Raw genomic sequence first — 17,450 nt, 5'->3', positions numbered from 1 at the left:
AGCAACTAAAATGATAAGTAGCAACTTGGTATCCTCCTTGCATGTTCTTTCATTCATATCTGTACTCACATTGCCCTGTTTTTTTTTTTTAAAGACCACACAATCACAAGTTTTCAATGAGAAATATGCATGCATTGCCACTAGTGTCCAATGTTATAATAAGCATTTATTATGCAGTGGAAAAAATTCCTAAACCAGAGTTCAATTGATTGAAACTAGGTAAATTCTCGGCCCATACACACACGCACACACACACAGACCTAAACTTGCTCATCTGCTGCTGGTTACAATACCGTAAAATAAATGATGCCAGAGAAATATGGCAAGGAGTGAAAAGTGTTGATAACTTGTATTAATAAAGTATTGGATTTTTACTTGCGAAGGTTTTATTGCACTAACATTAACAAGCGGACCGTCAGTTACGATCCCTGTGTGGAGGGCAGCACGAACACAGGTAGTGTGGCCGAGAGGTCTAAGGCGCTGGATTAAGGCTCCAGTCTCTCAGGAGGCGTGGGTTCAAATCCCGCCACTGCCATTTGGTGAAATCACAAATCTAGTGAAGCAACTAACTCTATGGCCTGACATAATTAACAGTTATAATGCAGTTATAAGCATCACAGAAGACTTATAACATAACTTGTCTGTGTCTGCTGAGGTTTCTTCCTAAAAGGGAGTTTTTGCTTGCTCTTGGGGGAATTACTGGAATTGTTGGGGCTTTGTAAATTATAGAGTCTGGTCTACACCTACTCTATCTGTAAAGTGTCTCGAGATAATGATTATGATCATATGATTATGATTTGATACTATAAATTTATAAATTAATATTTGAATTGGATTGAAGCAACTAAAATGCTAAGTGGCAACTTGGTAGCCTCCTTGCAGACTCTTTCATTCATATCTGTACTTACATGGCCCTTTTTTTAAAAGACCACACAATCACAAGTGTTCAATGTGAAATATGCATGTATTGCCACTATTGTCCAATGTTATAATAAGCATTTATTATGGAATAGAAAACATTCCTAAACCAGAGGTTGATTGATTGAAACTATCCTCTGCTAATAATAATTGAATTTGATGACATTGCCATGTTTTAGAAGATTAGAAGTATCCACTGACACAAGTTTGTCCTAAGTGAAATGTCTTCACTATTTATTGCTTCAGTGTACACCTTCAATACTCTAGGAGGAAATCAGGAAACTCACAAAAAAGATTGTAGAAACCAAAAAGGAAACTCCAAGGCACTCTCTTTTAGAAAAATACAAAGCCTTTATTTATGGCTTAGTCATCATAAATCTTAAAGTACTCCGACGCGTTTTGGCATACAAGCCTTTGTCAGGGAGTCAATCAATTTCCCAAACAGGAAGAGACCTTCTTATACGCTTTCAAACAGACAAATCAAGAAACACAGCCAATGAAAAGCCTTAATTTTGGTAGAGGAGGGTTCAAAGGTGTAGGGTTATAGAATGACCAATATATGTCCTCGTTGGTCATAAATAGACCAGTGTATTTGACTACAAATCAAGGTAAAATTCAAAATTCAAAACATGTACAACACAAATACAAATAGAAATGGACCCAATTGAAAAATAAACAATATGGTTTTAAAGAAAAACACTGAGATCAAGTTCTTCATTTAAGCCTGGATAACTAGTAGCCTGCAGTTTATCAATCCAGAAACTTTCTCTCTGGTTTAGTTGTTTTTGTCTGTCTACCTTTCCTCAGTGACAATGGAATATGATCAATTCCACAGATCTGTACGGTTGATGGATCACTATTATGGTGTTCCCTGTAGTGCCTCGCCATAGGATAGTTCATGTTGTCCGTGCGAATTGCATATTTATGTTCTGCCAAACGGTCCTGTAAACGCCTCTTAGTCCTTCCTATATAGAACACTTTACATTCAGGGCATTCCAGTCTGTATATAACAAATACTGTTTTACAGCTTATGAAGTGGTTGATAGTAAACTGTTTTAGGGATACAATATCAACAAAGGTTTTAGACTGTAATACATTTGTACAATGATTACAGTGTTGACATTTATATGACCCTTTGGGTTTAGATCCCAACCAAGTTTGTTGGTCTTCTGGTTTCAAATGGCTGCGGACCAGTTTGTCTCGAATTGTAGGACATCTCCTGAAAGTGACCAAAGGTGGCTCAGGAAACACCTGGCCAAGCACCTCATCACTTTCAATAATTTTATTCATATTAGTCTCATATTAGATGAAACACAAAAGCAGAGCAGAGTGGCGCAGTGTAACAGTGCCTTGCCAGTGACCAGAAGGTCAATGGATCAAAACCATCCTCTGCTACTTACAATGCTTTAGAGTGATATGAATTCTATATTCCTTCAAACTATATTCCCATTTCCATGTGACATAGTGTCTGTTGTCACAAGTGTCCCAAGTGAAATGTCTCCACCTGCATTCTGACAACCTGCTTTGATCACGTGCTGTAAATCAATAAAGTCTAAGATATGTGCCTATCACAAACCTTTTGATCAGCTTCACTGGTTTTGTAAAGTTAATTTACAATCTAAAAATGTATGTCCTACTGTTTTGGGAACAATTGTTGGCAGTGGGAGGAGAAAATGAAAGGAAAATGCTCGGCCCAAACACACACAGACCTAAACCTGCTCATTTCCTGCTGGTTACAATATTGTAAGATAACTTATGCCAGAGAGGCAAGTAGTGAAAAGTGTTGATAAGGGACTGTTCGTTATTTATTTAAGGAGCCACCGGAAGAGTTTGGGGACCTTTAGCCAAAATAGACTTGACGCTCTCTTCACCAGTAAAAAAAAAATGCCAATGACCCTCCACAATAATTTGTAGAAAAAGGCATGATCATCCCCAACAATTTATCAATACCTTTTGTACTGGTTTGCGCTTAGCAAAAATATACAGATTACCATTGTTTCATTAACAGCCATGAGTTATATGAATAAACCTCTGCATTCTGATCTGACACATCCCACTCCTCTGTTATGGTGTGGTGGCCATTTCAGCAGATTTACTCACTAACATTGTTTTGGAAACACAATAAGCATGGAAAGTAAATGCACACTTCCTGCATTACTGCAATACTTCAAATACTGAGTTACGCCTCTAGTAAACTAATATTCACATGAAATAAAACAATAAAATATTGAGACCATTCAGCAAGGCACTCTGGGTAACATTCAACACACAAACTGGTTGCTATGGACTCGTCACTAGGCTTCCTCCACTTCGCCTTTTAAACAAAGTGGAATAAACGTAAATCCAAATCTACACAAAACCTGCAATCAATTAGTAAGCTGACATCAAATGTATATACATGGCATTTAGGAAACCTTTATTGCAACCTTGGCACGGTAAAATGTCCAGACTAGTGCAACAGTCATTTTCGTTTTTTACGTCCTGCTGCTCGCATCGTCAGCCAGGAAATATTTTTTTTACTAAAGCAGTATATTAAATCACATGTATTACCTACCACCATTTAGCTGTTTAGTGTTATTTAAGATATTAATAAAATATTTGATCATGCCAGACGTAATTATTCCACTCATTTTTTAAACAATGCAATTACCCGTTTCAGCCACCGGGGGGGCAGTGCTGCCCGCGATATTACGAATCCCACTATGGCCACGCCAAAGACCCGCCCTTCAATAGCGTTCACACACAGGTCCTATCCCCTGACCAATCCCCTAACCCTAACCTTAATCACTCGAGGTGAAATGCCTAACCCAAACCAATCGGGCTGCTTCGTAGGGCGGATCTTGGCGTGGCCATAGTGGGATTCGTACTGACACCCATCTGGTAGCGAAGGAGGGCCGTGATCAACTTGTTGAAAAAAAGAAAGAAGAAAAGAGGGAAAAAGAGAAAAAAGGAGAAGACATTAAGGTGTTTTAGCCCCTCGTGAACACTTATATAATTTTTTGGAGGTTTTAAATTGTTCAGGCAAGCCGTGGGTGGGTTTCGAACCGTCGACCTGTGGAACTTTAAGTCTACCTGCCAGTCTAGGCGTTTTACTGCCCCCTACTGTTTGTTAAAATGAACAGTTATTTTGTTATCTAGTCCAATACAGGGCAGATATTCCATCAGTTTCTTTATTTTAGTCCAGTTATCCAGGTTAAAAACAGTGTATTGCCTGATTTGGGGGTATCCCTCAGTTATAAAGCTAATAACATTATAGTGATACAATATATAATAAATAATTCTTGTGAAGTTCTTCCCTATACCTTACAGAAATGCTTACTTTTGGTCTAATTGCAAGGATTGTTTGGCATCCTTCATAAATGAAAATTGTAAAATACACTGTACTATTTATGAGAATGTCTAATTGTTTTTTTTACCCTTCTCCTACCTTCCTCAAGGACCAGAATGTCCACTGCAAAGGCCTCATGACATAACTTGGGTAATGGATCTATCCATTGCTGACCCACATTCTACAACTTCTCCTCATGTTTATTTGTTTTTTCTAGTGTCAAATCATAGTAATTAGTTCAAGACAATAGAGTTTAAATAGCATACCATGTAACTATCTGTTATTGCATGTTGTCATCACCATTATTATTATTATAATGTTGTGCTGTTTACACAAACTGTCAATAAAATACTCACTTTGGTCTACACCAGTTTTGTTTGTTCTTAGAAAAAGTGGAATACATCAAGATTTTTTTTAAAGATTTAATTAAAACACACCATAAAAAGAAAAATACAATGAACACTTCAAATGTAAAAACTATTCACAGCAAGCAGAAATCAATTATCAAACAAACACTATTTTAAACTATTTACAGTATAATTATTACAACTACTATTTACAGTACATGTACATGATTATTTGGAGAACTTTTTTCTCATTTCCTCCAGCCACTGAGCTTTTGTAAGAGTCTCCGACTGAGGGCAATACACTCTGCCACGGTAATGACTGTGTCCAGTGTCTGCGGTGCGGAACTGGCCACACTTCTTACATGTATTGGCTTCTACAGTGCGTCTGTATGGCCTTTTTGTAGTGGCTCCAGCATCCGCCGTGGTGGTAGTTCCACTGGTTTGTGGCATGGTGCTCTGAACCACAGACATGGGCATGGCTACTGGTACTGGTACCCCGGAATATTTCTGTCATCAACAGCCTGTGCAAATGATGAAACAGTTTAGAAAATAGCAATGTAAAACCTTTACTGACATAGAGCTGTTAAGACATGTTATTGATGCTGCAGATTTAATAAAATATGTGTGCATACTAAAAAAAAGAGCTAAGCTCATATACATATCTAAATTTATCACACTGACACTTACCATATCTTCATCTTGAGCATCGACTCCAGCCTCAGAGGATGAACTAGAGGGCAGAATTGATGCACCAGAGGCCATTGCAGATGTGCTGGGAGCCAGGGTGGATGTGGCAGAGGAAGGAGCCAGGCTGGATGTGGTGGAGGAGGAAGCCAGGGTGGATGTGGCAGAGGAAGGAGCCAGGGTGGATGTGGCAAAGGAGGAAGAGGCTGAAGCCTGAACCTCCAGGAGCAGCACTGTGGGGTCATCTGTGACCTCAGAGAAGCCCTCATCCTCCTCCAGGTTGTCCTCCATGTTGTGCTCCTCGACTAACTGAGCAGTCTCCTCTGAATCCGGGTGCATATCCTGCAGGGCCTGACCAGTCTGCCGGAACAGATACTGTATCCCAATAAGCTCTCCTGAAACAATAGAGGTAAAGTGCATTATTGTCAGAAGTTCAAACTTAATTTCCGACACATATGTCCAAATCAGTTAATAAATAATAAAATAAATACAAACATTTCAGACATACTTACCAGTGTAACGGGTGGACAGAAATCTGGGACCATCTTCCTGCTGAACAGCTTCTCAAAATGTTGGTTGACACAGTGAAGCAGGTCACCTGAGTAGCTGCGTAAAGCAGATGGTCCAGTAGACAGGGCAGCACTACCACGGTCCTGGTTCCACCTGTGCAGTCCTTCCAGCAGGTACACTTGGAAATTCAGGCTGTTGGCACTGGTCCCTAGAAATACATTATTAAATGTTAAATCATGAAATATTCTTGGACTATGCAACACATGAATGAACATGTCTGATAGACACAAACCTGGTATGAAGCGGTTGAGGTGTAGATGGAAAGACTCTAACGATGTAGAGCCTCTGGCACATCTGAACATGGGCAACCGCACACCTCCCTTTGTGAGCTCCCCTGTCCTGATGTACAGAGAAACACCTGGTGGATCCTGGATGCACTTGATGTGCTTTCTTTGGACACGTCAGATGTGCTCCGTCCTCTCTCTGTCCAGCAGGGGAACTCCAAGGGAGTCGTTGCCGCTGGTCCCTATGAGCTGCTGCAGCAGCTCCTCCAGCAGCCGAGTGGTGGCCTCCTCACCGCGGGTCCTCCTCCGACAATGGAGAGCCAGCTCCTCCCTGGACAGATGTCTACTGATGTCATCAGTAGGGCTAGTGAGGCCCTGGGAAAGAAGCTGTTGCTTTTGGCTTCGCGCAACAGAGCTAAATCAGCTGCATCCCACTCAAATATGCACGCAGAAATTCAGGACATAAAGATTGGGTACAACTGATGAGCGTCTGTTGTGCATCCCAGGGCAAGCCGGCGCATGATGTGCCATATATCCAGTCTTATGGTGAGGTCTGGCCACCCGCTGAATCTCGCCTGCAGCTTGGTCTCCCCTACCCCAGTACAGCAGCCACAGTCCACATATAAGGCAACAGGGGGACCCACACCAGCCTGCTGGTATCTCTTCACTAGCCCTGCGGTCATCATGTCCAGGCCAGCTCCCTCCTGAGCGGTCAGCACACTGATGAGAATCTGACCGTACTCATTTCCCACAGGGGTGAGCCAGAGTGCTGTCCCCTTGGCTTATCCAGCAAGCTTCTTAGTGATCTGTAGCACACAAAATGTACCGTATAGGGCGTCTGTTAGCATGATTCCGAAATACAGGCAGTAGTTCATAATATCACTAGCCTATTTTAAAAGATAAAAAGATCGTTTAACCTTTTTGGTTGAATCCATTTTTAGAATAGTGCCATAGGTCGATGTTATTCTGGCCTTGATGTCATCCACTCTTGTCAAAATGTCCTGGCTGTAAACAGAGAGTAGCCACTTACAGCTGGGTACCACAGCTGGCTCTGGAGGCTCAGGAAATACCATGTGCAACAGTCCAGGGCGTTGGAGGAAGTCCACACACTCTGTGGTGTACCTCACTCCTCTGTGTGGTTCTCTCGCAGCTGCTTTAAAACCCGCGTTGGGCTGTTACCGAGGCCTCTTTCATCACCCGGATGTCACACGCAAACGTTCGACAGCCATAAACAGATATATCAATTACATTGTTTTACACAATTCTGTTTGACAAGGCACGAGAGAAAAGTTACTCACTTTTGTGTCAGGATGACCCGAAATTCAGATCTGTGAGCCAAGTCCAGTTGTTTCAGGACAGTCTGGCTCCACGACACATGGGTGGATCTACATTTGGTGCAGGTTAGAGTCTCTGTCACCATATTGTAGATCCTGTCCACATCCAGGACCTGTCGTGCCCTCTTGTGCAGCCCGCCTTTTTGTGAGCTGATGCTGTCCACAGACAGGGTTGGGACAGACCACCTTCACTTTCCACAACTTGTAGGGCATCCAGACAAGAAGTGGATGCGAAAAAAAGCGGTCGGGAGCAGGAGCCTGGTGGTAGAGAGGGCTTGGTTGTGGGGGAAAGAACCAGAGCTTCAGGTGGTCTTGAAGCTTCAGTTTTCCCTTGGGCCCCACCTTCATCACTGTCTTTAAAATCCATTTGTGGTCTTCAGGGGGCAAGCCCTCTGACCACAAACGGGGCAGCGATGTTACAGCTTCAGGTGTCTCTGTCCTGGAGTCAGCAGTCTTTGCAATAACAAAACAATACACAAACATACTTAACACTAGTAAAATACTAGGCTGATGCTCTACAAAGTATTAAATATAATGTTAGATTACTTACGGACACAGTGGCACACACTGCTACTGGACTGAGGACAGGTGCTGAAGCTGAAACTGTCTGAGACTCTGGAGCCTGATGAAACATGGCAAAGAATATACTCACTTTCGTTGAAATGTTCATAGCATTTACAACACAATCAAACCTTAAGTTAATGTTTCATATAACTGCTCTACATAAAACACTATTATTCTGTACAGTGTTACTCACTGAGACAGCAATGTTGGCTGAGGAACTGGCCCTTTCGTCGGTGGGGTCGTTGACTTGGGTCTGTAAAACATTCAGTCTAAGTAACTTGTATTTATAACACAATTCAAACACTTGCTATTTGACTCTACCTTACCTGGGTTGCTATTCTGGGCCTGGCTTTACTTAGATTTGGCTTTGCCGCATCAAGATGAGCTCCACCAAATCTTGGCTTTGTAAACTAAAAGGCAATAAAAACAAACATTGTCAAACTATAATTAAGCCAACAAAATGTCAAATATTCAGGGTCAATTTATGAGTGTCAATAACTGCCCAATCACCATTGACAAATTCATTGATGGTCGCTGCTTATGGCCCACCGCCCCCGGCACTCCCAGTCCCAGTGCTGCACTCTGCTGACCCACAGTCGCTTGGACCAGACCCGCTGTTGCAGTGTGTTGGGCCACAATGCCTTGCACCGGACTCGGTGCTTCAGTGTGCTGCCCTGCTGCTGCCTGAACAGAAGTTGGTTGTTGTTTCATGGCAGCATAGATACATCACTGATTAGTTTGTGTATTGATATGCACACACACACATTTGACTCTTAAATATACCAGTGTTACCTTCTGAGTGTGGAATCCACACAGACACTTCCTCGCTTGGCCAAACAAGGACATTTGTCCTTGTTTTTGCATCGGGCATTTCTCAATCTAAAAAAAAAAGTAGTTGTACATTTGATTGAATTAAACACAGATACAAAAACTGATTTTCATTTGTGTCGTGACAGAGAGAGATCTGATGTAAATGATTTGCTCATTACATGTTTATTAACTAATTGGAACGTAGCCTTGTATTATATTTGATACAAGTTATAATAAGCAAAATGTCTTAAGAGTAAATAACGATTAATATACTGTTCCATGAATATACTCATACCCTTTGACACAGCTCGTACCACCACTTGTCTGCCTGGGGGCTGGCCTGTTTCCCTCACCTGCAGGCCAGGCCACCGTGCTGGCAAACTTTCTCAGGCGTGCCATCCACTCCGAGTCTCCCATGCCTTTGTGTGATTTTGCCTAGTTTGGTGACATCAATACATAAAAACAACATAAGTGCTGGAACATGTACGTCAGACCATGGGCGTTATATTGTAATAATCATATGAAAAATGCAGTGGGTGGAATAAGATACGTAGGCTGTGTTTGAAACACAGCTCATGAATTAACCAGATTCCCATTATAAATATGTATTCTTAGTGTGTGCTGATAAATATCATTAATTAGAAAGCTAGTTGTATATTGTTTTAGGCAGATAGACAGAAGACAGTGTTAATACCATAGGCATAATATTAATAATCTTATGAACAATCTGGCGTTACATACAATGGATATAATATTGACGTTGTCATTAACTTATCATACTACATTTATGTCATCTCTTCTCAGAATAGTTAGAAAGGCCACAATATTGTAAATTTTACCCTGCTTTAAAACTTGAACAGTGTACATACTATTAATACTGTGATTGCGTGACGTTAACACTAATGGTAAATGATCCCCAAGGTTTAGTGTCCCAAATTATTTGCCAAAAACTGAGTGTCCCAAATGATGAGGGTATTATTTGAGACAGGTTGTTGCCCTTACCATAACACCTGTTAAACAGGTGGTTTAGCAGGTTCATAATTAAGGACATTGTATTGAATTTGGAACACTAAACTGACGTATACCCACCATAAAAGTAATAACGTTACGTGGATGAAAGCTAAAAATAGTGGCATTAAACAGAAGTTAGACACCAGCTATTACAGCGCAACGTTAGCTAACTAAGGTTAGTGTTAGCATTTTTTTTCACATTAACGTCAAGTTGTAGATATATTATTCACGTGACAACCATGTACTAACGTCATATTCGTTTATAAAATTTACAAATTGGTTTTAAATATTTTCCTTCACAGTCAACGTTTTTTGTTGTCAAAACACGGTAACGTTACTAATAAGCTAACGTTACCTAAAATCCACCTTTACATTAGCAAACTTCGGCAGACGAGACGGAGAGTTTGATAACGTCACGTTAGATAACTAAATCAATCGATATGCCACAATGACAATGCTAAATTACTTCTATACTTAAATATACATTATATCCATACAGCACTGTAATAAACACTCACCATTTCGCTTGAGTAAATATGAACGATGGCGGCCCCCTCCGGAAAAACAAAAATCGTAGTTTGGAGCTGGGAAGACGATTCGTCGCTGAATGTTGAAGCAATGTTGAAGCCGCGAATGTGATTGGTTGCAGAATGTTGAAGCCGCGAACGCCATTGGTTGGGAATGTTAAAACTACGACAGCAATTGTCCGACATTTTTCAATATTAGACAGTCGCTCGGGCGGCTGCTGGGATTAAGGATTAAGGCTCCAGTCTCTCAGGAGGCGTGGGTTCAAATCCCACCACTGCCATTTGGAAAAGTCACATATTTGGTGAAGCAATTAACTGTATGGACTGAGTCAGAACACAGTTATAAGCTTCATAGAAATTTCATAACATAGCTTGTTGAACTTGTGTGTCTTTTTTGAGTTTTATACATTTGAGTGCCTTTTTTATATGTTTGACATGTAAATTATGGTTCTAATAGTTTATAATGGTTCTGTAATATAATATATTTTTATATAATGTTTTTGCCTGTTATGTTTACTTTATTGGGCAATAAAGACAGATTTTTGTTAAAGAAAGTGTTTCTGAACATCAATGACATTCAAAACAGTGATAACTGAAACAGATATACAACACATCATGCAGTGTGTATACAAATATGTATTGCAAACAGACCTAAGTAGTACACAGATAAGAACATCTGCATCTGCACCACCACCAAAGTGTACATAAAAGAACTATAAAATATACACATGCGACACTGTTGTCAAAACCCAGGCAATCAACATACACACACTTGCAGACGGCATCTTGGAAGTTTGTGATCAATACTTGTAACCAAGTGGGGTCTCATTTCATAGGGGTATGTTTTCAACCCTAGCCCTTACCACTCGGTTTCGAGGGACGAGGGCTAAGGGTAAGACGAAGGGGTAGGGGAAGGGAACGGGGTAAGACAGAAAAATGGGATTCAGCCATAATGTGCCTGGGGCTGCCTGTGTAATGAGCCATATTTATTTATATGTCACTATGTGTGACACCCCTTCCTGTTATCTTACTTAACATAATGTTTGCTTGCTCCACACTTCCTGTCTTGTGGGTGCTGTTGCTTCATCCAGATATACCTCTACGCAGCTGTCAACCAACGTCTTCCTGGTGCTGGTAAGGTTGCTTTACTACTAAATAGTTTGTTTTAGTAAATAAATGTGTTCTTACTCTTAAACGCTTCACTTATTCTTTTTTAAATGTTCTTGCATGGTGATGTGTTTCAAACCATGTCTAATGAAATACAAAAGAAACTGTATTTTACATCATCATCAAACATTTTGTGAAGAAGTCTATTTTATTAAGCAGACTACAGGAATATGAAAGAATTGTCTTTGCGACAAGACTAGTTTTGGAGTCATATTGGGGAAGACAAGCTTCTTGTTTCTGAGAGGAAGTGGACTGAATTAACTACTGACCAAGACAGAGAGAGCATTTTTTCAATTATTTTTTATTTGATATCTGAATCCTGTTTAACTATATTATGTGAAAGAATTATTAACTATGAAATCATGTCTCCTACATCACATCATATTACACATACAAATTAGCTTTGATAAGATAAAGAAACTCCTTTCACTTTCATGTTAAACAGCAAAGTATCTAAATCTATCCTATTTGTCAGAGCCAAAAGTTTAAGTACGGTAAACTCCATGGTTACATGTCTGTGACCGGCACAAATATTTCTACATTTTGGTCAAAAAAATGAAGGGAGAAAAATTTACAATGTCGTGCCTTTCTAACAATGTACTTAGGGAGGCAAACATACTTTCACATGAGGCACAGTGAGCTTCCAAGTGAAGCGGTTTCCACCAACTGCCAAACTGCCTCCTGTATTACAGTAAATCATACCAGAAATACCAGGAGAACAGAAACAGGCCCTTTCGGACAGCTACGGTCCTCACATTTGTTACGCAACACACACCATTCTTGCACAGGATGTTCAGCAGGGTGTCATGATATCTGTCACAGTATTAAACATTAGTTGTTTACTCCTAGTGATAGGAGTTAGGGTTTTTGAGCTAGAAGCAGGACAATCTAAGGTGCGTTGGCGTTGAGGCCTGAAGTCAGTTAGGAGTCAGTCAGTTGGTCAGTTAGTCCATCATGACATCATGTTAGCTGACAAATAACACCTCTTCTCCTTTTTTCATCTTGTCTCCTCCTCCTTTTTTCCACTACTCTCTTCACACTGCACTCATTTTCTTCTACTCCTCCTGTGGCAGTACGTGTTGCTAAAGTGATTTGACAATGGTTGAGGGCCATCGTCACTACAGGTATATAGTTAATATCATTATCAACAGCTGATCTGAGCTCCCTTTTACTCTGCTGTTTGACATGTCCTGCAAAGAGAGGACAACACGGCCTGCAGTAAAGAGTCTCCATGATAGCTATGTGTGTCAGAACTTGTTGCTTTGGTGATTTCCACGGTGAAGGATTGAAGGAGGGAGGGGGAGACAGTATCTTTAATGGGTCAAACACGTCCATTTAATGATAATTATACCTCTTAAGTTTGTTCTGTGATTCAAAAACCGTGGATCCAAACGGCAAAGATATTATCATCACAAGAGAGATAACAGTGAATGCGAATGCATTTTATGTTTGTGGTATCAAACATCTGCGACACAGAGCAGGTAACAAACAGGGAACCGTCTACGTCCTTCCAGATATTTTTTTTTTCATTGTTTCCATCGGCAGTTGGTATGAACAGAGCCAAAAGTTTGCGACCGGCACAAAATTCCCTACATTTTGACCAACCATGATGTATGAAGAGTGAAAACTGTAGGGGAGAGAGCAATTTGTTTTTGAAAAATTTCAGAGAATCGTACTGCTGCTCCCCCCTCTGTCCTCCCCTCTAACTCTCAACGTTCCGGCCCCATACACACACACTGGAAAATCTGAAACGGTCTGAAAACTGGACGATACATAAACTGTGATGTGGTAGAAACCGTGCTTGATACCAGAATGCCCATTCAGCTCAATAAAGGCTTAAACCTTTGATTATTTTTCTACATTAAAGTATGGCGATACAGTATGGCCCCAAAGAGGGGTTGTTTTGAGCTATGTTAAGCGATTTCCCGAAGATTTCCCATTAAAGTCCATGGGAAATTTTGCGCCGTTTTATGCAGATTTCGTGAAAACCGCGCGGCAAATCTGTTAGAAAAGTCATAGCACACCATTTCCAATCATAACACACGTTTTGATGTATTTTGTGTGCATGTGTTGGCAACGCTCTGTGACTAGTAGTGGGACAAAAATGTGAGTGACAGAATAATAATAAGTATGGGGGATAATAGTCATTGTGCCGATTGCTGCTATTGCAGCACACTGCATAAATCATCAGGCGGGGTAAATGTAAAGGTGTTAAAGAGGCTCCCTGAGTCTGAGTCTAGTTCCCACACCTTTATCATTGATAACTCTAGCTGTAACCTGTTACTGGAGTTGGCACGCAGTAAACTCTCAACAGATTAGTTGTTCAGTAAACTCTCGTGGATTAGTTGTTGCAGCTCCGCTGCTGTCTCATTTCAGCTCTCTGAAACCATACCTAGAAAAACCGAAACTCCCATACTGTATGCTCATTGGATGGTTCTAGTGTCTAATGAAAAGGGATGGTCTCTGTCCTGTGATAAGTTCAATGTGTGCTGCACCCTTTGACCGAATACGATCACCTGTGTTTTCTAGCCTAAAAATAATGTGTTTGTTTTATTAATGTATTTATTCATTTTTCAAATATAAATTATACTATTTACACATTAACGATTTTTTATTTATTTATAAATCAACCACAGCAATTTCTTGGGCGTGCTAAGGGGGTGCTATGGCAATCCTAGGGGTAGCTACAGCACCCGCTAGCTCCTCCCTGGGGCCACCTATGGATACATGATGCCATATGTCAGATTGCAGGGACCCAGGTTCCATTCCGCCCAAGATTATTTGTTCAGGTAGATTGGTCAATCCTTGGGGGGATGGTTAAGCACATAAGAAGCTGGGTCCAGACTAGGTGAATGATAGCCAGACAGATTATTTTAAGGGGATGGAAGAAAGAAGGGGTGCCATCAGTCCAGGAGTGGGCTTGTGAGACGGCTAGGGTGGCGGCATTTGAAAAAATGTCACATAAACGGTTTGCCAGATTGGATGTCTACACTAGAAAATGGGGAAAGTATCTGAACTTTCTGGAGGGCTCCTAAGAAGCTTTGTGCTGGGGAGAGGCGTGTATGATGGGCTTATGCTGTCATTTATACATTTACGTTTATTTGGTTTATGGTTTATAATCTACTTTGTTACTATTTGTTGAATGGTCTGGAATATTGAGTTACTGTGTCATCTTTTCTTGATTTTTGTCTGGGTGGCTGGTGATGACGAAGGGGGGGGTGTAGTTGGTCACAGCTGGCGTTACTCATCAGCAACATGGAACAGGCAGCTAGCGAGTGTTCCGTATTATCTTCAGAACTTCTACATTCATATCACATAATTATAAATGGATGAAAGCTTTTGGGAACTTAGTGGTAAAAATAATTTGCAATAACAGGGGGCTCATTTGCTCTGTGTCCTTCAGTTTCTGGCAGTACTCCACGTCCATCATGAAACAAGCCATGTGTATGCTTCTGTCTGAGGGAGGGGACACAGCACTGGATAACCAGCCACTGTGCTGCCCTAGGCAACATGTCAGCTGATCATGTTGCTTTTTTCACATTTTTGAAATTTTTCTTCACATTTTAGGCATTTTTTTTTTGCTTTTTTTCCCGAGGTTTTTGTGTCTTTTCTTACATTTTTCTCTTTTTTTTGTACATCTTTGTCACTTTGTTGACATTTTAACCCTTTATCATGGGTTTTTGACGCTTCTTTCAAAATGTTGTCGCTTTTTGTTGACATTTTTGTCCTTTTTTGAATCTATTAACTTTTCTGGCGCCCTGAGCACATGTCTATCCTGCTTATGGTGAATGTTTGCTTCAAATGAGTCACATAAATAACATTCCTGATATTAGTTTTTAACAACTGCACACACAAAATGCAAAATGCCTCATATCTCCTCCAGAATGAAACATTCCATGCAAAATGCCACAAACGTTTTTTTCATAATAGTACATTTTTGGATATACCATGTACGCACTGTGGTTCTAAATCTAAAACTCCTTTGTCTTTCATGGCTTATATGTACATTTCCATACAAGGTTCTACAGTGATAGTATCTGCTGAGAGTGGTTGAAGAGTTCACTGTAAACACCAATGCAATGTTGAAACAGAACATATATTTTTTGGCAAGACATGTTATAACTGTAGCACAGTGTTATACACTAGCATACAAGAAAACATACTGTATGTAAACCAAAAGGTACCATTTTTATAATACAGAATACATTTGTGTGTGTGATGTGTGTGTGTGTGTGTGTGTGTGTGTGTGTGTGTGTGTGTGTGTGTGTGTGTGTGTGTGTGTGTGTGTGTGTGTGTGTGTGTGTGTGTGTGTGTGTGTGTGTGTGAAGAGTGTCTGAAAGTTGAAGAGGTTGAAGAGTTCACTGTAAACAGCAATGCAATGTTGAAAGACATTACTGTTGTAACTGTAGCACAGTGTTATACACTAGTATACAAGAAAGCATACTGTATGTAAACCAAAGGTATCATTTTTATAATACAGAATACATTTGTGTGTGTGTATGTGTGTGTGTGTGTGTGTGTGTGTGTGTGTGTGTGTGTGTGTGTGTGTGTGTGTGTGTGTGTGTGTGTGTGTGTGTGTGCAAACCATCTCCATCAAACACGCAAGGATATCTTTTTGTGTTGTATTTACCATGTCTACTAGACATGTTTTTCTTCCCCGTTGGGTCATGTTTTCTATCTGTTGTGATAAGGCCAGAAGGTTCCCTCTATTCTCTGCTGCCAGGTGCATGGCTATTGGTTTGGCCGTGACTGGGGGAAGGTTCATTTTATTTCATTTCATTTATTATACAGGAAAGGTTTTTAAAAGTAACATTAAGTTACAGTTTAAAACGGGCCTGACTGACTGTTCCTGTTCTGCAGAAACATGAAACAACAATACAGTTACGGCACATGAAGAGAGAAACACTTGTACGTGTACAGGACATTAGCATGGGCTAGACAGATACACACAACTAAAAACAACAATACTGACTTGGACAATACATGAACAAATCAATATGTGCAAGTGTAACTGTTGAATGAACAGTTTTGTATGCCTTTTTGAAATATGTGATGGATGGTAGTGTTCTGATGTGATGGGGAATGTCATTCCAAATTTTGGTGTATCTATACAAAAAAGGATTTCTGGCCATAGTTGTTTTTGTATGGGGGGACTGTAATGAATGCCTGTGAAACTGACCTAGTGAGGCGTACTGGTCTCATATTGTGTGATGGAAGAAGAACAGCAAGTGCTGGTGAAGTGCCAATTTGTAACTGAAAATAAAATGCAATAGCGTGACTGTTTATGTAGTTCTGGTAAGTCAGAGCGTTTGATCGTGCGAGTGCAATGCAATGATGAGACCACTTTGGTGAGCTAGATTGTATCGTCGTGCTATTGGTTCACTAATTTCCTTATTGGTAAGAGACCAGATAGGAAGACAGTAGCACATTGTTGAAAACACAATTGCGTGTAGGTAGGTTTCAGAAACAGGAAAGGAAAGATAAGATCTAATCTTGTTAGACACAGAGTTTCTGATTCAGCTTTTTTGTTAAGTTAGAAATGTGTTTCTGGTATGTAAGGTGTGAATCAAGTAGCACACCAAGATATTTGTAAGTCTTTGTGACGACAAGGTTGGCCTGCACACCGTCGGTCTCAATACTTCTTCCTACTGTAAAGAAACCATCGATATCATGCTGCTGTGCCGTACTGTTCCTATCTCCTAAAAACTAAATAGAAAACATTAAGTCACTAACTTATCATATTGACAGTACCCAAAGCTACAACCGATAGCTCTGGTGTGTTTAAAGGTACAACCATTCAATAGTAAAGACACAAATAAAGTAGGCTACATATGTTCAACTCTCAGGGGATTCATTTATCCCACTACACACCCCAAAATGTTTTTGTATAATACAAATGTAATGGTAAAGTTAACACCGCACAGCATTCTCAACCTTGTCAAACCCCCAGAACTGTTTATCACATT

General features: G+C 40.4%; 2 protein-coding genes and 1 non-coding gene across 3 annotated transcripts in view; 2 read left to right on the top strand and 1 right to left on the bottom strand.

The window, feature by feature from the left end:
* The first annotated feature begins 453 nt into the window (after window positions 1-453).
* trnal-aag (transfer RNA leucine (anticodon AAG)) lies at window positions 454-535 on the top strand. The gene has a single exon. It is a non-coding gene; the product is annotated as a tRNA-Leu (tRNA).
* A 6,734-nt stretch (window positions 536-7,269) lies between these two features.
* Window positions 7,270-10,393, bottom strand: LOC114564395 (uncharacterized). The gene is made up of 8 exons (XM_028591718.1): window positions 10,309-10,393; window positions 9,075-9,214; window positions 8,762-8,848; window positions 8,480-8,653; window positions 8,296-8,379; window positions 8,163-8,222; window positions 7,956-8,027; window positions 7,270-7,858 (listed from the first exon to the last, which is right to left on the bottom strand). The coding sequence occupies exons 3-8, from the start codon at window positions 8,831-8,833 to the stop codon at window positions 7,457-7,459; spliced, it is 864 nt and encodes a 287-aa protein (XP_028447519.1). The 5' UTR covers window positions 8,834-8,848; window positions 9,075-9,214; window positions 10,309-10,393; the 3' UTR covers window positions 7,270-7,456.
* Window positions 10,394-11,375: 982 nt separating this feature from the next.
* The window catches only part of itgb2 (integrin, beta 2), a 37,750-nt gene continuing 31,675 nt past the window's right edge, over window positions 11,376-17,450 (top strand). Inside the window, exon 1 of the mRNA XM_028591915.1 lies at window positions 11,376-11,451. The gene's annotated coding sequence lies outside the window, so the exon portion shown is untranslated. The remainder of the gene's footprint in view (window positions 11,452-17,450) is intronic.

The sequence above is a fragment of the Perca flavescens genome, chromosome 11, assembly GCF_004354835.1.
Source record: "Perca flavescens isolate YP-PL-M2 chromosome 11, PFLA_1.0, whole genome shotgun sequence".
In the NCBI taxonomy this organism is placed as follows: Eukaryota; Metazoa; Chordata; class Actinopteri; order Perciformes; family Percidae; genus Perca; species Perca flavescens.
The sequence above is the reverse complement of the archived record's forward strand: the minus strand, read 5'-3'. Positions and strand labels throughout refer to the sequence as shown.

Bases quoted from the DNA above. Each gene is read 5' to 3' on its own strand.
- LOC114564395 (XM_028591718.1), bottom strand. From the start codon at position 8,833: ATGCAAAAACAAGGACAAATGTCCTTGTTTGGCCAAGCGAGGAAGTGT. The intron at 8,380-8,479 runs GTGATTGGGCAG...ATTGCCTTTTAG, and splicing joins CATCAATGAATTTGTCAATG to TTTACAAAGCCAAGATTTGG. The intron at 8,028-8,162 runs GTGAGTAACACT...ATGTTTCATCAG, and splicing joins CAGCCAACATTGCTGTCTCA to GCTCCAGAGTCTCAGACAGT.